This window comes from Sinocyclocheilus grahami, unplaced genomic scaffold (assembly GCF_001515645.1).
Source record: "Sinocyclocheilus grahami isolate Dianchi unplaced genomic scaffold, SAMN03320097.WGS_v1.1 scaffold76.1, whole genome shotgun sequence".
NCBI classification, from domain to species: Eukaryota; Metazoa; Chordata; class Actinopteri; order Cypriniformes; family Cyprinidae; genus Sinocyclocheilus; species Sinocyclocheilus grahami.
In genome coordinates this window covers 2174278-2198036 of record NW_015505255.1, presented here as the reverse complement: position 1 = coordinate 2198036, position 23759 = coordinate 2174278, and the positions used below count along the sequence as shown (strand labels likewise).

General features: G+C 38.2%; 3 protein-coding genes across 4 annotated transcripts; 2 read left to right on the top strand and 1 right to left on the bottom strand.

The window, feature by feature from the left end:
* The first annotated feature begins 623 nt into the window (after positions 1 to 623).
* serf2b (small EDRK-rich factor 2b) lies at positions 624 to 4859 on the top strand. Its single transcript, XM_016273186.1, has 3 exons — positions 624 to 734; positions 4248 to 4356; positions 4448 to 4859. Exons 1-3 carry the CDS (start codon positions 728 to 730, stop codon positions 4512 to 4514), a joined length of 183 nt encoding a protein of 60 aa, XP_016128672.1. The 5' UTR covers positions 624 to 727; the 3' UTR covers positions 4515 to 4859.
* A 4861-nt stretch (positions 4860 to 9720) lies between these two features.
* On the top strand, positions 9721 to 11160 carry harbi2 (harbinger transposase derived 2). Its single transcript, XM_016273274.1, has 4 exons — positions 9721 to 10198; positions 10280 to 10395; positions 10486 to 10597; positions 10679 to 11160. The coding sequence occupies exons 1-4, from the start codon at positions 9766 to 9768 to the stop codon at positions 11050 to 11052; spliced, it is 1035 nt and encodes a 344-aa protein (XP_016128760.1). The 5' UTR covers positions 9721 to 9765; the 3' UTR covers positions 11053 to 11160.
* Positions 11161 to 12469: 1309 nt separating this feature from the next.
* sema4bb (sema domain, immunoglobulin domain (Ig), transmembrane domain (TM) and short cytoplasmic domain, (semaphorin) 4Bb) lies at positions 12470 to 23554 on the bottom strand. 2 transcript variants are annotated; one of them, XM_016273181.1, is made up of 15 exons: positions 23237 to 23554; positions 19744 to 20141; positions 18445 to 18605; positions 18301 to 18363; positions 18121 to 18219; positions 17494 to 17605; positions 17253 to 17369; positions 16866 to 17011; positions 15637 to 15812; positions 15369 to 15519; positions 15061 to 15271; positions 14853 to 14968; positions 14156 to 14313; positions 13983 to 14062; positions 12470 to 13897 (listed from the first exon to the last, which is right to left on the bottom strand). In XM_016273181.1, the coding sequence occupies exons 2-15, from the start codon at positions 19898 to 19900 to the stop codon at positions 13098 to 13100; spliced, it is 2547 nt and encodes an 848-aa protein (XP_016128667.1). In that variant the 5' UTR covers positions 19901 to 20141; positions 23237 to 23554; the 3' UTR covers positions 12470 to 13097. The 2 variants fall into 2 exon arrangements, with proteins under 2 accessions (XP_016128667.1, XP_016128668.1); XM_016273182.1 differs by lacking the exon at positions 23237 to 23554 and adding an exon at positions 20261 to 20337.
* Positions 23555 to 23759: the final 205 nt, after the last annotated feature.

Below are 23759 nucleotides of genomic sequence, written 5' to 3'. Positions count from 1 at the left end.
AAAATATATTTACAAATGAAATGAGCATGATATTAGTCGCCTATACGGAGCTTCAGTAAAATATCTCAGAAAATAAAGCGAATACAATAGCCCCATTCCCCTAACATATCAGTCCCCATTTCCTATTTAAACACATTTTTATCGCTGGGAAAAAAAAGCATAAATATGTTAGAACATTTGCAGCAAAAGCATGTAAATATTTTTTAATTAAGCATATACAAAAGTAAATATAAGAATGTACTAAACACCTGTTTTTTTTTATTACAGAACAAAACAAAATACAAAATACCAACAGACATTTTACAAACGACATTTGAAAAGGCAACAACAAAAGTAAAACAGAGTAAATAATAAATAAATAAGATAAAAATAAATAAATAAATATAAAAGAGGACCATTATATTACATAGGATTCCTTTTTCTTTTCTTTTTTTACTTAAATGCAGAGCAAATTCTAACAGTCTTTATAGCTTTCTTATTAGTAGACACCGAAATCACATTCAAATAATATCTCCATTCTCCATTCCTCTTAAAATCCCTCCATATGACGTAATGACGTCCATTCACGATCACGAGGTGCGTTCACCTGGAAACGCGCTGCTGTATTCCGATATAGTGTTGTCGTAAAGCTTCCGAATCGACTCGGGTCTGCCAGCCATCATAAGTAACGTTACAGGGGGTACCGCCTGGTTGAGCTTTGCGCTCCGGCGACAACAAAAGAGCAATCATGACGAGTGAGTATTGAGTTTTATTCATTTTGTTGACATGATCTCAGCTTCTACTATTATTAATGAAAGTACTTTAGTAGAAATTTAGCCAAATACAGGAGCGGTACGATACAAGGCTAACTAGCTAGCTTCTTCTGTCTAGAGTCCACGAAAAGAAATCACAAGATTAACCCGCTAAACAAGGCTAATGCTGGTTTGTGGTGGCATTGGTGATTATTAATTATTTATTATATACACTACGGCACGGAAAACGTTTTCTAGATGTTGTGTAAAAGTTAGTTTATGTGTGACAAGTTGACAGACGTTACACATTAGCAAACTTAAATGATATTGTCAATAATACTTCAATAGTAATTCCACGGGGCGAAATTATTTTCTGAGGAGTGGACAAAATGTTTCAGAAGATCAGGAAGTTGTTTATTTTGTTATACTGTCGATAGTTTTTGTCAGTGTTTTGTGCGGATGTTGTTATTGTTATGAAGCTCTCTGGCGCCCTCATTGCCACGTCGCCTCACTGCTACACATGTCTGTGTTGATCATACTGTACACAGATTAGGGTTTACATATTAAACAGTACAGCATCAACGTTCCTTACTTTAAAAATGCACTTCCTGATACTGAATAGATTTGCCAGTTGCAGTCTGGAGATTTTAAACCGAGTGTTATGTTGTTCATTCTTGTTCCATCCTGTCTGCAATATCTGTAAAATTTAAGACAGTAAAGTATGATTAAAGGGGTCATATGATGCTGCTAAAAAGAACATTATTTGGTGTAATGAAATGTTTATGCAGTTTAAGGTTAAAAAACACATTATTTTCCACATACTGTACATTATTGTTTCTCCTCTATGCCCCGCCTTTCTGAAACGTGTTGATTTTTACAAAGCTCATCGGTCTGAAAAGCGAGGTGTGCTGTGATTGGCCAGCTATCCAGTGCGTTGTGATTGGCCGAATACCTCAAGCGTGTGACGGAAATGTTACGCCCCTCACATACTGTGATGCCGTGTCCAGCCGGAGCGACGAGACAACATTAAAACCCATTATAAACAAGGCATTTGTTGCATCCAGTGGGGACATAATTACTGATTATAATGACTTATACTGCCTTTTTACGCGTTGTGTTGCATTGCATCGCGCCGCGTAAACATAAAACCATGTCTGCATTTGTGATCAGAGAAATGACAAACAACAAGTGCTACTCTACACTGCCCAAAACTCGCGTTTGAATCATCAGTGGCAAATCCTTTAAATGAAAACGTGAGTCAGAACTAGGGATGTCCCGATCAGGTTTTTTTGCCCTCGAGTCTGAGTCATTTGATTTTGAGTATCTACCGATACCGAGTCCCGATCCGATACTTCTCATGTAGAGGCTGCTGTTCCATCGTGTCTGCACATAAGAGAACATGATTCACTTTATTTTTGTGCAAATTAGGTGCAGAGCACGTAATGTATTAGTAGCTTACTAAATCAAGTGTATGGGAAATAATAATAAAATAGAAATACATTAAAGAATGTTACGAGAGGAATCTCACCTGTACATCTTGCTGTAGGCGCTTGATATCCATATTTAGGTCCATCTGTATGTCTTCTAGTCGAGAGTAGGCCAACGGGGAGTGTTTAAAATGGCCTACAATCTTCCTTGCGTTGGCCAGGGTCTCGGTCACGCTGCGCTGAGACAGCAGGCCCTCATGCACACAGAGTTGACAGGAATGGGCGACACAGCCTACACTCGGCACCCCCATATCCCTCATAGCTTTCTTCATATTTGCCGCGTTGTCACGCAAAATTACGTGGACCCGTTGCTTGCCAATTCCCCAGTTGTTTAGCATCTTTTCCATCGATTGCTGGATGCGCTCTGCGGTGTGCGATCCGCGAAATTCCTGGACATGTAGGGTCGCACGGTGTAAAACAAAACTTGAATCAATCCATTGTGCGGTAAGGCTTAGTAGAGACATGGGAGCTACGGATGAACTCCAGATGTCTGTGGTGAACGAAACATGGGGTACATCTGATAACAGGACAAGTAGTTTGTCAGAAATCTTCTTATAAAGGGCTGGCAGAGCTTTCTCTGTGAAATAGTGTGCAGACGGCATTTCAAATCGAGGTTCTACGTGCTCCATAAGCATAAGAAATCCAGGGTTCTCTACAAAGGCGAATGGCAGGTCACTCATTGCGATCATTTGTGCTATCTTGGCTGTGATGTCCTGCGCCTTCGCACTGTCACGGGGCATTTTTTCTCTCCTCTTCAAACTCTCCTGCAGCGTGAGCTGACTCGTCTTCGGCTGGGTTGCCTGGGTAAACTCGCTGTATTGTGTCGGGGGTTTGTTTTTTTTGTGCCGTATCAGGTTTGTTGTGTTAAATGTAGCCTTTTCCTTTCCACCTCTTGCAATCCCAAGTTTACATATCTCACAGTTTGCTATGGCAATGTTGTTGTCATCAACTTTATAATACCTCCAGACCGCAGACATACTCGCGCTTTCCGCTTCAAGCTGCTTCCGTGTTCTACTTTGCCGGCATTTAACCAATAGCGTCTCTGCAACAAACTGATGTCATGCCGCACGCGTTGCTGTTTCTGTGTGGAGTCAAAAGGGTCTAACTCTGTGCCACCGCATAACTATAGGTGTGTTAAAAAATAATGAGAATATATATACATATATATCCGAGTCCTGATCGGGAGGTAACGTCCGATTCCGATCGAGTCTGAAACCACGTGATCGGGCCCGATTTCCGATCACGTGATCGGATTGGGACATCCCTAGTCAGAACTGCCAACTCTACCAGGATCAAGAAACAGTCCTCCATAAAATGTGCTGCACACATCTGGATATTTGGGTTGAAGTCTTCTGGAACAGTGTTGTAAATACAACTTAACCACTGATTTGTAGTCGTGTCTTCTTTTGGAAGATCAAACAAAGTAGTTTCGCTTTCACAACAAAAAACACAGCAGCCTAACGTGAGGGGAAGCCCCGGCTTAGCGTGCGCTGAGGCTGGGATAGAGTGAGCGGAGGCGGCGGAGTCGAGAACGGCGCGCCCGGCGGATGCGACGAATGAGCGGCAACCACATGTGACGGACCCCGGGCTGGACTCTGCTTTGTCCACGGTGAAAGTTGATGTATTCCCTCAGCGACCAGCATGGATCAGCTCTAGGCATGACGAAGTGGATATCGTCCTCTTTTGGAAGACCAAACAAAGTAGTTTCACTTTCACAACGAAGCACGCAGCGTCAACGATACTACAGCGAGAATAAAAGTTACACCTTCTTTCTTTGCGTGAACATTTGGGCGGCGTTATGCAAATCTTCCCACATAGTGAGGTAGATATGTGGGGGCGTGTTAGAACGAGCCGTTTTAGGTAGGTGTAGCTGACTCTGAACTTCTCTTTGGATTTGAGACTTTAGTCTTTGCATCTTTACAGATCTTCTTTATGCACCAAGAGCTTGTAACACTCCAAAGAGAAAGGGAAAATTGCATCATATGACCCCTTTAAGCCATTAAGAGTGTTGCAATGTCTCGTCATGCAGGGGGAAATCAGCGTGAACTTGCCCGTCAGAAGAATGCTAAAAAGCAAAATGATCAGACCAAAGGGAAGAAAAAAGAGGATGGCCTCTCAGCATCTGCCCGTAAGCAAAGGTACAACACATAAAGATAACAACTAACATATGCATTGAATTGCGAAGTGCATCATACTGAATGTGAATATTATTTATTTTTTGTTCTTCAGAGATGCTGAAATCATGCAGCAGAAGCAAAAAAAGGCAAATGAGAAGGGGGACCCTAAAGGCAAATAACCAGTGAATGGGGCATTGACCGACATGGCATCCTGATTTTTTTTCTTTTGTCAAGAGAGACTATCTGTCATTGTGTAGATGTGGAGACTTTGATTCTTTAATGTTTGAACCCAAACTCCATAATGTGCTTGAAAGGGCATATCAACTATACAGTACATAATGATTTGTGTTCAGCTATGGAGGAGAGAGTTTTTTATGTTCAAATAATCAGAGCAAGCCCAAATAATGGGAGTCTCAAAAATGTCTGGACTGGCATTGTAATCTTGTATTTTTGTATGAAGTGCCCTTCTTAATAAAATGTACATTTTAATTCACACCTAGCAATTAAACTGTTATCCCTATTAACGTGCGTGTATTATGATTCAGTGTTTTTAGCCATTCACAATTTTTTCATTTACTTTGATATCTTTGCTTTTTTTTTATTCAGAATAAGCTGTGTTCAGATAAGGTTTGAGGACTGATTTCTACAAACTACAACCCATTTACCATATACTTGCTAAGGCAGTTACAGTGTGATTGACAGTATTCAAATTATTCAGTGCACTTTTTAATAAGATGTATGAAGTAAATAAATATGAACCATATTAAAATATAGTGGTGAACTCTCAGGGCATTACATGTATATAAATAAATTTTTACTCACCTTTATTTGCTTTTTTTATTCTACTACTGATATGAAATGTCAGTAACCTCATTGTATACTATAAGTTGGTGCTAACATTATGGACTATAATGTATGATATCCATAGTTTTTCCTGTTTGGTGACAAATTCATGGCCTGGACTTTAAGTGCATATTTTACCACTGTTAGGTAGGTCTGTGGGTAGGAAGAAACTGTCAAGGCCTATGTCACAGAAGCAGGAATGTGTGGGTATGCTGTAAACATCGAAAATGTTTCTACTTATTGCTTGATAGATCTCTCTGAAATGGGTTCCCTGAAGCCACTTGTCTTTGTACATGCTGTATACAGCAAAAACGAATCTGGCCATGGCCATTCACTGGATGCTATTTTTAACTAATCAGATTTCGAGGCGCTATCCAATAGGGTCTAGCTGCAGACATGCACTTGCATTTTCAGACTTGCACTCTCAGACACCTGCACTTCCGCAATTGACATCACTTGCAATCTTTTTATTTTATTTTATTGATTTTTTTTATTTTTATTGAATTTCTCAACATTTTACACAAGTAGCCAGGTGGTGAAGACAAGAAAAAAGAAACTAAATTACGAAGTCACTTGCAATCGCCACTTGCACTCTCCGCTACCTGCGAGGTCACTTGCAATCGACACAAATCGTGCGTGTTGCCAATGGAGACAAGACACTGGTGATTAAACGATTAAAACTAATGTAGTACTATAACGTAATCAATAAATAGAACAAAATAAAAAATAAAGACTGCAAGTGATGTCATTTGCGGAAGCACAAGTGTCTGAGAGTGCAAGTGCAAGTCTGCAGCCAGAACCTTTTCTCGTGATTTACTACTTGTGTAAAATGTTAAGAGATTTCAATTTTTAAAAAAATTAATTAATTAAATCAAATAAAAAAGACTGCAAGTGACGTCACTCAAGTGCAGGTGTCTGAGAGTAAGTCTGAGAGTGAGAGTAAGTCTGAGAGTGAGAGTAAATCTGAGAGTGCAAGTCTGAGAGTAAGTCTGAGAGTGCAAGTCTGAGAGTGAGAGTAAGTCTGAGAGTGCAAGTCTGAGAGTGCAAGTCTGAGAGTAAGTCTGAGAGTGCAAGTCTGAGAGTAAGTCTGAGAGTGCAAGTCTGAGAGTAAGTCTGAGAGTGCAAGTCTGAGAGTAAGTCTGAGAGTGCAAGTCTGAGAGTAAGTCTGAGAGTGCAAGTCTGAGAGTAAGTCTGAGAGTGCAAGTCTGAGAGTAAGTCTGAGAGTGCAAGTCTGAGAGTAAGTCTGAGAGTGCAAGTCTGAGAGTCTAAGAGTAAGTCTGAGAGTGCAAGTCTAAGAGTAAGTCTGAGAGTGCAAGTCTGAGAGTAAGTCTGAGAGTGCAAGTCTGAGAGTAAGTCTGAGAGTGCAAGTCTGAGAGTAAGTCTGAGAGTGCAAGTCTGAGAGTAAGTCTGAGAGTGCAAGTGCGAGGCTGCAGCCAGACATGACCCTTCTCGCGCGATCCCTCTGACGATTATTTAGATTTACTGTGACGTCTTTAGAGGGCAGGTTTTGCAAAACCACTAACAGCATATTACAATAGTAAGATAAAGCCATATGTTCACATGTTCCCGTTTATTATGGTTCCCAATAAGTTTAGTAATAAAGGTGATTATTTTAATTGATTATGTCCAAGTTCAGTTTTGCAGCAGCATGATTCAGAAAATAAAACGTAATATAAATTGTATTTAAAATAATCATCGTATTGATAAAAGCGTCATTTGTTTTACATAGGCCAGGTTTAATATTTATTCTATTCACTGGTTCTATTACTTGAACCTTAGGCCGCAACGGTCAAATCTGGTTTCAGTGAAGCAGTTTGATTCGTGGTTTGGTTCAGACCAACAAAAAGATCCGACTCTCAAACGATTCGTTCACTAAAGTATCGCTTACACACTACCGCTTCTTTAATAAAACGAGCCCAACTTAGATTCTGTCTCACGAAAGATAGCAAACGTTACTGCTCTGGGACGGGTTCTGTTGTTCAACACGCCTCTATAGTTCATGATCCACGGCACGATTGGACCAATAAGCTGTGAGCAAAGTACGTGACCAAATCCATTCTCATAGCATGCGTAGTATGGCAAGGATGTGTGTATGGAATGTTATGGAAGAAAGTACAGTAGGTAGCGACCATTTCCCTATACGCGGTAAAATTGGAATAGAATTAGAACAAGTTGAAAGTGAAGAAAACCCTAGCTGGAAACTTAACACCAGAACCGCCAGGGGTCGCTGTATACCTGAGATGTGATGAGATGCCACTGGAGCTTCGCGGGTTGAAGCTGAAACTGGTGTATTGGGCTACTATAAAGGGCATTCAGAAATACACCCAGTAAAAAGAGTATTAGAAAATTGCTGGGAACATGAATATGTAAATCTAAATAGTTTTGGATGGAAAGCAAATAGTGAGGCTCATCAAAATGGAATAAGTAAATATGCTGAATGCAATACTGTAGTGTTGCATGTAACACCTCCATGGTTATCCCCAATGCCTGTAGTTGATCTTCAGGTTCCACTAAGTATAAAGGATAAAAACAGACAAGAATCTAAAGATACAATAGTACATAAATATTTGGATCAGAAGTATATATCAGTAACTCATTTATATATACAGATGGATCTAAAGATCCTGAAACAGGACGCACAGCAGCAATATATGTTCCAAGGTTCAGGTATAGACTCTCACTTATTCTATTGTTTAATTCTTCAACCTCCTCTACTGATTCTTCTAGTTCCATCATCAATGTCTCACTTACCGCCTTAAATTTATTCCAGTCAGCTGACTTAAATTTCCATCTAGGCAATCTTTCCACTACATTCACTTCCATAATGATACTCATCCAATTAAAAAAGTGTTGTTAAAGTGTTGAGAACATGAATCTGCCAGGCTTAATAGTTTCGGATGGATTGCAGAAGAGGAAGCTCTATCGAGAGGGATCATAAATGTAGAACTGAGCCCGACAGTAGTAGTGTCACCCATGTCACCGTGGCTCTTCTCTTTACCATTAGTAGATCTGAATTATTCCCTGTATAGAATGAACAAACATGAGTCTGGGAATTGCAGTCTATGTGGATTAGCAGAAACTGAAGAACTTACTTATTACTATATTAAGAATATACTGCAGTGCTTATTAAAATTAAAGGATAATTCTGGTGGAAGAGTTAAAAGAAAAGGGTATAGGAAATATTAAACTTAAAAAAACTGCTGAATAATGGATTGGAAAGTTATAGAGTATATAAAGCATTAATGAAATATTTAAGAAAGGTGCATCTGTTTAAGAGGATTTAGAAGCCAATTTATTATTAGTTTTTTTTCTCTCTCTCTCAGCTTAGTCTTTCTTCTTGTTCCATCAATGAATCACACTCCAGCTCAGTAGGTGGCGGGAACGCACCTTTTTGTTTGTTTACCAACCGCCATAAAAAGACAGAAGAATGCTCCACACTCCATCCCAGTGGGTGGCGGTATATGCACCTAAAGCTGGTTTGCCAACCGCCGTATAAACGTCAAAGAAGAAGAAGAAGAAGCAGCATGAAGATATTTTATTAGAAGTACTGCAAAGTTTGTACCGAATACGGCAACTGAGAATTCTAGCAGAATTTGTATGGGTGTCTGCTCATGTTGGAGTGGAAGGGAATGAGGAGGTAGACAAGATAGTGAAACAGGCTCTTAAGCACACAAATATTGACATGCATATAACCTTGAGTAAATCTGAAATTAAAGGTTTAATTAAAGTAGCTGTCAGAAAGATATGACAAGAGAGATGGGATAAAGGTAACAAAGGGCGACATTTGTATAATATAAATAATCAAGTAGGACAAGTAAGAACTGCTTATGGTAATAGAAGGGATGATACAGTTATATCTCGATTGAGAATTGGACACTCTACTCTTAATAAATCACTCCAGATGATAGGAAGACATGAATCTGGTCAATGTAATCATTGTGGACTTCCAGAAACTGTAGAGCATGTGCTGATTAACTGTAGGGCATATGAAAGGGAATGAATACAGTTAAAAGAGGAATTAAAATCTGACGGCATTAATTCTATGACATTACAGAATGTGTTAAACAGTTCTCATAAAGGTTATAAAGCTCTTATTAATTTTCTGAAAATAACAAATTTATATAATAAAATATAGGTAGAATTTTTTTTTTTTTTGAGAATCAGCTTTTTCCTTGATATCAGCGCCTCACACTCCATCCCAGTAGGTGGCGGTATATGCACCTAAAGCTGGTTTGCCAACCGCCATAAAACATCAAAAGAAGAAGCAGCAGCAGCAGCATGCGTCGTAGTAGTAGTAGCAGTAGTAGTAGTAGTAGCAGCAGTAAACAGTTCTCATAAAGGTTATAAAGCTCTTATTAATTTTCTGAAAATAACAAATTTATATAATAAAATATAGGTAGAATTTTTTTTTTTTTTGAGAATCAGCTTTTTCCTTGATATCAGCGCCTCACACTCCATCCCAGTAGGTGGCGGTATATGCACCTAAAGCTGGTTTGCCAACCGCCATAAAACATCAAAAGAAGAAGCAGCAGCAGCAGCATGCGTCGTAGTAGTAGTAGCAGTAGTAGTAGTAGTAGCAGCAGCAAAATGGCTTCACCGTATTTGGAGAATCCTGTAGACATCGGAGCCCAAATTGTACAAAGGGCTTTACGCAGGGAAAGAGTTCTAAGAGATAAACAAAACCCACTGGCATTCTCTGATGAGCACTTATACGAGAGATACAGGTTTTCGTCGGAGGGAATGTTATATCTTTGTCGGCTTCTTGAGGCCCATATTAAAAACCCGACGCGGCGAAGCCACGCGACCACTGTCCCGCAAATGATTTGTATCGCGTTGCGTTTCTTCGCAAGTGGCACATACTTGTATGAGGTGGGCGATGCCGAGAAGCTCAGCAAAAACACAGTTTGCCGAACTATTCGTAGGGTGGTTATCGCACTCCAGAGATACATAAACACGTTCATTGTGTTCCCTGGACATTTACCCACCGTGGCCATAAAAGAGGGCTTCTCTAAAATAGCTGGTAAGATGGATTTATTCACGAATACACCATCAGTAATGATCGATAAAAGTTGCCAAACAGATTTTTAAAAATCTTTTAAAGGATTCCCTAGAATTATTGGAGCAATAGATTGCACGCACATTCCAATCTCTACACCAACAAAACAAATTGAGGCTGATTATCTTAATAGAAACGCTACTCATAGCCTCAACGTTCAGGTAGGTATATTTCTTTTGACTAATATGCCTATATTTTCGTGATAATGTATCACTAACCCATGGGACTCACCTACTGTGTGTTAATTACAGATGACTTGTGACCATCAGTGTATGATCACAAGTCTGGATGCCAGATGGCCTGGCTCTATGCTGGACACCCACATTTTCGAGAAGTCGTTGTTATGTCAGCGCTTTCAAGAAGGTATGATCAAATGGGAACTGTAGACAACACTTGAATTAACTGTGACATTGTGACACTTTTCTCTTTTCTGTTCATTGACAGGGCTGTTTGATGGCCTGCTGGTGGGAGACAGAACTTACGCATGTCAGAGCTTTTTGATGACTCCCTACCCTGACCCCGAGACAAAACCACAAAATGACTTTAACATAGCCCTCAGTCAAACCAGGCTCAAGATAGACATGACTTTTGCCATTTTAAAGGCACGGTTCAACTGTCTTCGTGACCTAAGAGTATCACCAGAGCGGGCATCTCAGATCGTAGGTGCCTGTGCTATTCTCCACAACATAGCCACTATAAGGAAGGAGCGGGTGCCAAATGAATATCAACTCCCACCTGATGATATTGACCCCTTCACGCAGGACCATCCAACAGGCGGAGGTGTCAGAGATGCAATCACAGCAGAATATTTCTCTTAGCATTCAGTAAAAGCAAAATGACCAACATGTTCCTTAACTGCCTTTCATATTAAGACAAATGTTTCATATTCTAAAACTCTGTAAAAACCACTCCACAGATTGTGAATTCATATGAATTCTTGTAAAATGTAAAAAAATAAAAACTGCAGTTAGAATTCTGCTTCAATTTTTTTTATAAAAAAAAAAAGAATGACATTATACTATTCACAACTATTTTGACTGTTTGAATGGAAAAAAAGTTTATTTCCAGGTTTAAATAATTTTTTTAATGTCAGATTTTTTTAGTCAGAGTTTGGACCTCTACGTATAATAATTATGTATCATGAATGTATTCATCTTATTTCAAGAAGAGAAATCATTCATCATAAACATTTTTGACTCTTCTCAACTGTGCTTATGAAATTACATACTCGGACTGTGACAGTCGGTGAGTTTATGCAAAAAAAATATTTTGCGTGTCAGACAGTGGAGACACTCTTTCAGACCTATTTTCATCTCTTCATTAATGTACAAACCTTGGCTACAATATTAAACCGGATGTTGACAGTGGCCTACCTCATTTACAGCTTACAAATACTGGTAGAAAAAATAAAGTGCGTGAATGTACAATGTAAAACAACAGTAAAACAGTGTCAAAGTATAAAAAAACGCAATCTACTTTACATTTTCCATTCAAAACACACAAGCTGAAAACACAGTGGAATGTAACACATGATTAAACAACATCAAACATGTCATGGTTAATGTGGATTAAAAAGACTTTTCCAAGTGGAACAGATGTCTATAATAGCAACGTTAGTGCATGGGTGTGTTTGAAGTCTGGATAACCCATAAATGAACATAGCCTGCAATGTTCTTCTACATTTTTTTCCTTTTTACCCTTAAACAGATTGCAAGTTTACAGACATTTTCAGCCTTTTCCCACTGTATTAACCACTCCTCCATTATCTCACTCTTTACCAAAATGCCAAGCATACCGTTTATATTGTAATATTATAATATTGTATTATTGTACAGTATCATTACCTTGTTTCTGCCTGTTTAGATTCCATCTATATTCTGTACCAAACACAATAACCACCAAAACTATGAGGCAAAACAGAATCTCAAGTTTTTGTGCTTTACATTCCCATATAACTCTTCAGATGTACATTCAAGGGTATTAAGAAAAAGTTTCTTAATGCTCATACACGCTTGCAACATTTTATCTAAAAGCAAATATAATTTTTTTTCCATTATTACTCCACATTTCATAGTTCCATACACATCATACCATTATTTAACACCAGGCACTTTACTAACATGAACACATTTGAATAACAGAATAAACACCAAGAGACTACTTCCCAAAAAGGACTAAGAAATTAAACAATAAATTGGAAATTAAAAAAGGGAATAAATAAAAATAACAGCAGATTTCTAAAATGTTAAGAAAGTAACCAAGTTCTATAACACTAACAAGCAACCTGGTCTGAACTGCCTGGTGTTCAATGCTGGTATAATGAGAATCTGCAGAGTATGGGCTATGGGTTTCATAGTCAAATCTTACATTTAAAGTACCCCATTAAACACTTATGTATTGAAACTTTGCACAAAGAATAGCAAAGGAATACAAACAGACATAGAACAGTCTTCTCACCTTGAGTTAGGCATCATTACTCTGTCTTGGCAGTGATAATAGCACCAGTACCAGTCCTACAACACAAGGCTCATTGCCCATTTCTCTCCTGTTCATCCATCTGGTCCACCCTTCCTTGGATTGTTGTTTCTGATTTCTAATGTATCAGCGCACTCTCATATTAACACATATTTTACCGTTTAACATGAAAGGGTGAAAGAGATGTGGGAGTAGATTTGAGGGCATTGTCTTAAACAACTACAATTTGGCAATACACACACTGAGCATGTCCCATCTATTCTCTTGTGCTCAGGGCTCAGTACGCTTAGTCTTCAAGAAAGCTGCCCATTGAATGTACCAAGTGAGCATTAAGAGTGTTAGACTGTTTATGCGTAAATTATGGAAATTCATCAGAAACGTCAGTATTTTACACCACAGAGTCTCTGATCTCAGAGCCCAGTCGTACTCGTGGCCGAGGGCTAATGTCACTGACTTCCACATGAGTCTCTTTAAAGCCATTCTGTGGCGTTTGGGCAAGTGTCTGTGCTTCTTTGGAGTTGTTCTGCGTGCTTGTCTCTGATTGAGCGATTGTGTAACCACAGTTATCCTCCAATGTCTGGTAGCTTTTGTGGTCGGATGGGGAGGTTGGAAGCTCACCAGCATTGAGGGGTAAACTCTCCCCAGGCCTGACTGTGCTCTTTTGGGCTCCTCCAGTTTGCTCTCCTCCTCTCAGTACCTCCTTCATCCAGCCCCTGTGTCGATATGCTACCGACAGCCCGAACGAAAGCACACAAACAGCTAACAGCACACACACTACGGCCAGCTCTGTGCCATACGTCTTTATGCGCAGTTGAGCGGCGCGCACTGATTCGCTGGACAAGACATCCGACGATATGCTTTGGATTATAAGATGTTCATCCAGCCGCCCCGTATTGGTTGCAGTCTCGGATAAAGGCTCTGCCTTCACACAGTAATTGGCCAAGAGCTGCCTGAAGCCATGTTCTTCTGACCAACATGAGAAGACCTCATCGCTGCCTGGACGGCCGCTGACTACTAACCCACCCTCCGGGCTTGGGAACAGGAAGCGTCCTACATCTGGCTTGTATGACCATTTCCTTTGTGCACGGTTGGAGCGAAGATTGCAGGGCAGCAGGCGGAGAGTATTAGCTGGGACGATGATGAGCACGCAATCAGATTCTTGGGAATTTGGGAAAGAACGTGGTGACACTAGAAAGAGAGGAAGAGAGATGGGTGTTATGAGATATTCAGATGGATGATAGATGCTTGAATGTGTCGGGATTTGTAGGTTTACCTGAGCTCTCAGAGTACACACTCAGCATTTTGCTGTTACATTTTAAACTGTCTGCCTTCTCGATATCCTGCTGCCATTGGCTGAAATATGCAAAAGAAGGTAGAAATTGGTATTGGTACAGAAAATGATTACTTCAACAGATGATCTGGAAAAGGGAAGGAAAGAAGGCTTACTTTTGTGGTGGGATACGTGTGACGTCAGTACAGTGTGTGCCTGTCCAGGCACAGTATGGGTCTCTGGCCAAAACACACTCGCCACAGTTGTTATGGAAACTGCAGTTTGCTACTGGCAGCTGCACAATACCAGAGTGTGACGACACAAATAACAAACCCTGTTTGTTGAGAGAGAGGGTTCAAAGTAAGAGAGTGAAATGAATGCTTTGTGGAGCACAAAGGCAAGTAAAATGTGTAAATGTTTGTTCAAATTCACTACCATTCAAAAGTTTGGGGTCAATACAATATTTTTCAAAAAATAAATTCATAATTTTATTCAGCAAGGAAGCATTAAAATGATTAAAACTGAGATTTTACAATGTCACAAAAAAAATTATATTTCAAATGAATGCTGTTATTTTCAACTTTCTATTCATGGAAACACTCTGAAACAAGATTCTACAAAAAACAAAGCAGCATAACTGTGTTCAACAGTTACTTTTTATGCACCCTTTCATAAGTATAAACAGTAACACTTTCTGTTAATTTGTGTTCTTGAAATTGAAAGGTTAAAAATGTATCAGTATATGTATGTAGATATTAAAATTAACCAAATTTAATAAATGCTGTAAAAGTATCGTTCATTGTTAGTTCATGATATTTAATGCATTAGCTAATTATAACAAATTGAAAAGTGTTAGCACATAAACACACACACCGTAGTTGAATCCAGCTCTATGTTTTGTACAGGTTGTTGCTCTGGGAACAGTTGGATCTCCTCAATGATGTGCATCATACCGACTACATTCACAGCCTTTTGCAAACGTCCATCATCTGACAAATCACAGAGCATAACATCAAGAGCTATTTAGAAAATAAATGAAATCACAGAAACCCAGACACTCAAATAAAAAAAAAACACATACCTGTGCCAATGAACATCACATCGTAAGCTTCATGGAGGCCTTGCACATGGTGCACAGCAATTTGTGTGTAGTGCACAGAGTGTGTGAAGAGCACAGGCCGACTTTTGACAGGACTGTCCATCAGGAAGTGGTCTTTCACAAAGTTTAGTACTTTATCTGGCATATCAAGGGATGAGTCTATTCCCAGCTGCCTTGAAGCATTAGTAATACACTGCAGAAAGGACAAAAAAAAGCTTCACGAAAACTCAAATATCCTCCACTTACATAGAACTGGTAAAGTGTATATGTAGGAGTGTGTGCCATCTTACCATTCCAGGTCGTGGTTCAGGTACAGAGTGAGTGTGTGTGTACCATTGCTGTGTCTCTCGGTTCACTTCTTTGTAACGGCCATTAAACGCTTTTTCTACCTGATCCATGCTGAACACACACACTGCTGAACTGCCTGCCAGACCTTTACTCCTACAAAACATACAGCAACAAATTAGCAATGTTACATTCAGTTTCTAGTATGATTAATGAAAAACATCCTCTCCCTTCAAGCTTATCTTCCTTTGCCACTCTACATTTTTTGCTCACCACTGAGAAGTGAAGACTGCATAGAGGAGTGTGTTTTTCTTGCGTTGGGCTGGGAGCACATACACATCCTGTATGATGTTGAAAGGAAAGCCATCGTCCGGTAGCGAACACAAGAGTTGAGCTTTCAGAAATGTGGTCCATTTCTTCTGCAGGACTCTCTCCCCACCTTGATCCTCCTGAGGCCATACACACACACAAACAAATGATTAACACTTTCAAACCAGCATATAGTCTCAATAATTCACAATACTCAGAAAGCCCGCTAGGGGGCATCATAACTCCAGCCCTGGTTTCAGAGTATCTGCGGTACCATAGTACAATATTAGATAGTCATAACATGGTACTAAACTATTATTATATGCATATACCATAGTATTTATATAATTCTCCAGGGCATCTCAAAGAATAATATTGTAATTCCATAGTACATGTCTAAAACAAAACATGGTATTATCATGGTACTCCCATGGGTTTTAGGGAGCATCAGTGGGAGGGAAAGTAACACACATATGAGCATTATTAGGGAAGAGTTCACAGTCTCCTGTGATTCACCTTGTTCATCAGCTTTTTAAGTTAACATGAAACTAGGGTGACCAGATGCCCCGGTTTTACAAGTGTCCAGAGTTATGACAATTAACTAAAAAAATTTTTTTTTTACATTTATCCTGCTTCATCTGTTACACTCAATGACTTGAAATTAAAGGACAGGTTAGAAGATTTTCAACCAGCTTTGAATTGTTACAATGTCTGTATTATATGTAAATGAACCATGTGTACTCTTTCTCCATTCTACCTGCAAAAAGATCTCCATGTTTATTTGTCACCTAAAGTCTGTCCTAAAGTAAATTAAGCTAGTTTAAATATGAGTTTTCTAAAACAGAGCTTTTTAATTATTGGTTAACATTGTCTAATAGTCGACAGAAAAAGTTATTTCAGAGCCAGAGCATCTTTACATTTTAATAAAAGACTATTAAAACTTTATAATGTAATGTGCACTAATGGATTTTGCAGAATAACACCAGGAAACATTTAGATTTTTATGTTGACCTTTAGAGCTAAAGCAGAATGAGTTGAGGAATCTTTAGAAGATAAGAATATGCTAAGTGCATAGTGATATTGGAAATATTGGCATTTGTGTATGTGTGTGTGTGTGTGTCAGTACGTGTTCTTTCTCAGGTTTATGCTGAATTTATCAACAGTGTGTGAACTGCTTAAACAATCCATCTTACCTTACACACACGTGCGATCCTGGACACTATGGTGTTATCAAAGAAGTCGAACTCTTTCCCCATTTCGCTGAAGAAAAAGTAGATCTGATCATCACTTCTCTCGCTGTCTAAACCTGTAATATGAGCAGAACCTACAAAAGCTGGGTCTACCGGACCGCAGCAAACACACACACATACAGAAATAAAAACACTTTAAAAAAACATATTCCAGAAAATAAAACTGTATAACTGTTTATTTAACCTCAGTATCAGTCAGCAATAATTTGTTTTCAACATGCGTGAGAAAGCAGGGTTCTGTAATCACCGATGTTGGCATTTATTTTTGGATATTTATCTCCTAAGAAGTCCCTTGTGAGAAAGTGTGAGTGTGTGTTTGTATATATTTACCCTGGAGCCAGTTGAGAGAGTTCTCCGTTTTGAGAGGGGTGCCAGACCCTAGACTCCTATATATGGTGGGTTCATTTCCCTGGAAGTTACTGACAGTAGCAGTGTACAGTTCCCCATCTGTAACACAGCAAAACATACAAGTGCTTATTAACACTAAATCACCATTTTCATCAAACTTAATGATGTTTATATATGAAGTTCAAACTAAATGATTGCATTGTTTTTTCATGAGTATACTCACCCACTGTAATAGCTGTCGATCTGTATTCTGGATTAAATGGACAGCGTCCACGTCCGTCCTCCATAACGTGTTCCCCCTTTTCATCTCTTTCCAGAGAGAAACTTGAAATGTTCTACAGAATTTCCAGAAAAACATGGAGGAACAGTTAGAACAAATGACACCAGATGCATTTACACAAATGGGTCAATGATATAATAGTATTTTGACCAAAAATACATAATCTTTTAAAATTTAAATATACAATGACTTGAATACATCTAATTAATTTATTATTAAGTAGATTGTCATATTTTATCTAGACAATCTACTCAACCACAATCTTTTTATCTATTCTTATTTAGAAAAAAAATAACAATAACAAAACTGCTTATTAAAATTGGATGAAAAATGCAAAATAAAAGTCATGTCTTCTAACCAAAAAATTGGAAAAAACTAAATGATAAATTGTATAAAAAAATATCTACAGGCCTTCATGACAGTGTGTAAAGGTCAAAAAGTCTTATACAATATTGGATCATTTGTTTTGATTTTACCTTTATATTATTTTTTACTTGATAGTAACATGACAAAATGACAAAAGTTTCTTAGAACCATATGAACATCATAAAGAGAAAAAAAAAGTCTCACAATGTAAGCACAGATGGGACTGAAGGCATACGTTCCACACACATACAGGTGTGTGCTGTTCAGACGCAGTAAAATCTTGATGTAGTTGAAACAATCAGTCTGAAACACATAAGAGACAGATTATTTTTTAGTTTGTTGTTAATATATTGCTTCACATTTCTATTAACAATCCCCACATACCTGGGGGTCCTTTCCCTTGAAAATACACTCTTTCCTCTTCCTTTCAGGAGTGCTCCATGTGAGCTGCAAAAGATACAAAACAATGCTGAGTAACATCAAAATGCACTCCTACACACTACTACAAACATTCTCGCCTGCACTTACAGTTTTCTGCCGATACGTCACGCTGATGTTATCCAGGCTGAGAGAGAATATGTTCTCCCTGGCTCCCACGTAGATCTTGTTTTCATCCGGGCTCAGCAGAAGTGTTGAATAGTTACACACACCATCCACAGAGAACTCTCTCACTGATCGTCCTTCTGCATCTGAACACACACACAGGCAAAAATATTACTTTAAATACGCAGCTTAAATTCACTTCATAAAAAGAACAAAAAAGCTTGTTATCTAACAAAGCTTTAGATTTCACCCATATATACTCAACTTACAAGCCAAATTCTTACAGTGCATTCAAAATTCATCCTGCATTCCTCACATGGAACGCACCTTCAAAACTACAAAAACCTGGCACACAAACCAACCCTTTAAAATGACGTTGGTTTGCATGTCCAGAAGGTTTTCCTAGCAGGGCACAGAGGTCACTAACATCAGTGTTTACTCATATAAAACCCTTTACAAGCCATTTTGTTCTAAGTACAACCATTACATTTGCATTTTCAACCTCAAATGATTAAGGAGTATGGCTGTTACTCTGATACAGTACACCAGCCAGAGTTTGCAAATGGTTTTAATAGCTCTTGTAAATGTTTACAATCAAGGATTAAACTCTCCTGTGTGTTTGGCTAAGATGAGTGAACGCAACATTTGGAACAGTCTCGTAATGGGTCTTTCGGGAATAAGAAACATCATGGCAGTTCAATTAGCCCTAAAATTGAGCTAAATTATTTCAGATGAGTGGGAGTCTGGGCCAGAAGAGCTTCTTCTACAGAATACAGTGCTCATTACTGCTTTAGCGATCATAATGGCACATAATGTGTTTTTATATTTATTTATTTTAAACATTTCTGGCTCTACCATGATAATATATTCCAACAAAACTGGTAATAAAAGAAACATTTCCAACCAAATCAGCATATTCGAATGATTTCTGAAGGATCATGTGACACTGAGGACTGAAGTAACGGCTGCTGAAAATTCAGCTTTACCATCACAGGAATAAATTAGATTTTAAATATATAACAAAATGAATTGAATTGTAATATTGAACAATATATATATATTTTTTTTTTTACTGTATTTCTGATCAAATAAATGCAGCCTCTGTGAAAATAACATGGAATAACCACCTGATACCATCATTGTATCATGCTACCATAGCACCAGTGTGAATGAACTTAACCCCCACTAGCTCTAGGTGGGACTATTATATTAGTAAGTAAATTGTGAATAGCTTTAAATAAGAAAGCATCTGTCAAATAATGAATAATTGATTCTTGCACTCACTGTATGTGAAACTGATGCGTGCTGTGACCTCATCTTCACTCGCCACAGTTGCTTGTAAGACTCCGGCCAAAAAAATCCATATGGTCCAAAACAAGAGCCAGGCAGAGTTTGTGGTTTCCATGGATACTTTCCATTGGTCTTTACATTTGGTTGCCATGGTTTCTGCTTTGCAGTTGAAGATGGTTATATTCCAGGTATCTTTGATATTCAAATGTTATGTTTACATCCCGTCGTTGATTCTTACTGGGATTCTTAAGGTCACTGAGACCTTGCCATATTTGAATTATGTCCTCAAAGAAGTCAAAGTTGAAGAGATATCAGATCCTTGTGGGCAAACACACACATTCCTCCTTTTAGGGACTATCTGCGTAGCAAACTCCAATTAGACAGCCTGGAATCTGCAGAGGGAGAAACATATTAGTCACATGATCAGACAGAAACGAACACACTGAATGATAGGAAGGAATAATACGATTATAATTTAATGTCACAAAAACCTTGAGTTACAGACACTCACAGCTGATACAAAAGACATCTGAAGTCTGAATTAAAGAAAATAAATGGGTGTTTCTCAGTTCAAAAGAGACTGATCTCTACATCCACAACACATGCTTCAGTGTTTTTCTGGGAAAGAGGCTGAATCTCATGTCCTCCTCTGCATGACATTATCCAAACAGAATTTGGAAATGCAACAACTCCTCCCTTTTGGCCTGATCAGCTTTTAAGGGTGGTATGTCCTGAAAACAGGAAGGCTGTGTAGTCTCTGTAGCCTCAAACACAACACACAAATAAAATGACAAAATGTCATACTGATTACGCTCATGTTCTCAATTTCTATTTATTTGTAATATTTGTATTATTTATTTATTTTGCTTTCCTTTTTGGAGAAAATTAGATCAGCATTCAAATCCAATTCCAAATAGACTGACATAAAATAAACTGTTAGATAGATCAGGTGACTATTTTGTCTTAAGCAAACCATAAAATAACAATTTAACAATTTAGATAATTAAATAGTCAAAGTTAAGCCATGAAAAAAATATACAAATATAGATGTATTCATCTACAATATAGACAAAATGACGTATAGATGTTTCAACTACAAGTACAAGTTGTACACAAACACACATGCAGCCTGCAGACAGAACTGTCCTGTGCTCCTGTTAAGACTCAAGAGTCAGAACTGGAAGTCAGGCACTTCTAAATGATTAAAGACTGAGGTAAAAATAAAACATGTTGCTCACACTTACATGAAATACAGCTACAGTCGCCAAATCACACGTACCATTACGTACACATAAACAAAAATATGGCTCAATAAAAACTTCCCCTACATAATATATAATTTTTGCCAACTACTAATGTTATTAATATGCCAATTAATTCTCCATTTATGTTGAAATCACCTGATTTAGTGCATAATATCAAAAGATGATGACATGAAAGGGTGATTAATAATATGACCTCTCAACCTGAGGATTTTGTAGGCCTACACTAGATTACAATTAATTCAAATTGTGATGTAACTATTTTTAACAGAATTAAACATTATGCAGTGTGAACAAATCTAAACTAAGTCTTTCTCAGCAGACCCTTAATCAAGCACCATAAGTGAATGTCTTCTCATTGTCACCACAAATGTGATGCATTACATCGTAAACTACTAGGCCATCTAGACTAGAGAAGCAATAGATACAGAGGTCAAACTTGTTATCTTTCACTTCAAAAAGATCTCTGATATATGCAATAAAATTTACAAGCTGTCTAGCATCTTTCCCCTAAAACACTTTTATTATACTAACTGGAAAAGGGCAGTACAACATTGGTCTGGTTTCTTTTACTACTTCCATTTGCATGGTAAGTCCCTAGGGCAAAAAGTTCAATAAAGGCATCTATATCAATAATTTCTACTGAAACTCCTGAAGGTCATCTACAAGTACAAACAACAGAAATTGCACAGTGGCACAAGCAGCAACAGCCTGGTGCTTATGTTCTCAGACTGTTAAAAGCAAAGGATCTTTTCCTGTCCTGAGGTGTGACATGGTGAGAACAGTCTTCCTCTGACAAAGTAATAAGCCAAATGGAGAGAGGTTATCATTTGTTGACTCCCAACTGACTCAAAACAGAAGAACCCGAACTCACACTATCTTTACTAAATAATATAAACATCAAGCGGTTCTGTGATAGGACATACAAGGTATTCATTGTCTTTGATCCAAAAGGCTGATGCAGTTCTAAACAGAGCAGAGTTTAAGTAAACAATAAAGGACTGCTTTCATGTGTTCTCTTCACTCACCCAACCAGAGACTAACTACAGTTCTTACCTGTTTTTTTTTAGAAACATTAAGTCTTCAGTCTTTGATTGGAAATATTACAAAGCTTTCCTCAGTTTTGATTACTTTGTTATAAATCAGTAACTAAAATCATATTTTGTATAAAAAACTTTTTTGATCACTATTTTCAATAAAATTGTTATCTCAAGTGTTAATCATTATCAAGCCTCCCTTATACTACACTCCAAAGTCACATGGTCTGAAGCAAAAACTAAAAGTCCAGCCGACACAATTAAGGAGGATACTATCGGGTTTTCAGATTCCACTCATAATTAAAATGATTAATATCAATCAGTAATGTTAATGAATGCACTACTCCTGATGAAAGTATCTTTGTGTCTGACAAAAAGCAAACATTTTACAGAATGAGTTCCGCAAAAGTGGGATAAATACATTTCATGATCAAATGCTCTTCAAATATCAGTAGCCAATCAAATATAAAAAAAAATTCATTCTGTAGATGCTTTTATTTGCCTGACATCATCATAGTGGATGTGATCAAGCTTCAGTATCAAAAATGATAATTCCATTTCATTATTCATGAGGGTCTGTTTTAAGCACTATTACACTTTAACTAAATATGTTAGATAAAGTGACACAAACCTAATTTGACAAAACATTATGTGTTATCCAGAGAATTGCTTTACTTTACATATAGCGGTTACTTTTGCTGTGAACTGTCACTGTCCTCGTTTTACTGATGATCTACCTCTGCAGTTCAAATTAAAAGCAAGGCCTATGCCAAAAATCTCAAATGAACGCAATAAAATTATGATACGTTTCATTTACAGTTAAGAGGCTGGTAGCGCCACACAAAAAATAAAAGTCTAAGAGTTCACAGCTTTTATCTGTGCTCTATTTTTGCACAGTTCGCCCTACTTCCAACGTTTATTCTTCCCTCACACATACTTGTAGATGTCGAGCTTTACTTTGCGGTGAATGTGTGAGAGCCTGTTTTTTACAGTCGATGGTGAGAGCACATACGCACAATTCAGCACCACCTTGTTTATTTGAGCCCATACATTTCCACCCACCTACCCACCCCCAACTCACTCACCCACCCTCTACTACCACTACAAACACAATATATACAGTCTGGATCCTAGTACACTTTTAGTACCAAAGCACTTATGTTAAACGAAAATGAATAATTTACTTACATTAAAAAGTGATGTTTTGCAACAGGTGACTTTACGCACACAGCATTCAACAGATAAACGTGGCCAGTCCTACATCTTCTACGAACAATACTGAATCCTCGATCGCACCTCTTGGTCAACCCACCGCCCCTTTAAATAATGATTTATATACCCAATTTACCACAAAAGCGCTTAAAGCCATTACACCGCTCTCCGAAGAGACTGCCAGCTGATGCGAGTCGTAAATGAGCGTTTAGATTTGTATTCCAGCATGGTTCCTCTCAGTCCCGGTTAACTGTATAAAAATCAGCCGCTGATTTCTTCGCTCATGGATCTACCGCTGAGACTGATACTCGACCCTCCTCCACCCATTCACTGGAGCCACACCTCTAACACACTCACACATCAAACGAGAGGTAGGCCTACTCTTTTTATCCTGAGGTCTGTCAGAGAAACAATATTTTATTCAGTCACATATTTACTTTTACTGTAATTTACTGTAACATACTGTAATTAATCAGTTTTTTGGTTAATCATGTTTTTT

Coding starts and splice junctions, on each gene's coding strand:
- serf2b (XM_016273186.1), top strand. Junction 4,357..4,447: donor GCATCTGCCCGTAAGCAAAG/GTACAACACATA, acceptor TTTGTTCTTCAG/AGATGCTGAAATCATGCAGC.
- harbi2 (XM_016273274.1), top strand. CDS start 9,766: ATGGCTTCACCGTATTTGGAGAATCCTGTAGACATCGGAGCCCAAATT. Junction 10,199..10,279: donor GGGCTTCTCTAAAATAGCTG/GTAAGATGGATT, acceptor AATCTTTTAAAG/GATTCCCTAGAATTATTGGA. Junction 10,598..10,678: donor ATGTCAGCGCTTTCAAGAAG/GTATGATCAAAT, acceptor GTTCATTGACAG/GGCTGTTTGATGGCCTGCTG.
- sema4bb (XM_016273181.1), bottom strand. CDS start 19,900: ATGGCAACCAAATGTAAAGACCAATGGAAAGTATCCATGGAAACCACA. Junction 18,364..18,444: donor TGACGTATCGGCAGAAAACT/GTAAGTGCAGGC, acceptor TATCTTTTGCAG/CTCACATGGAGCACTCCTGA. Junction 15,272..15,368: donor CTGAACCACGACCTGGAATG/GTAAGATGGCAC, acceptor TCCTTTCTGCAG/TGTATTACTAATGCTTCAAG.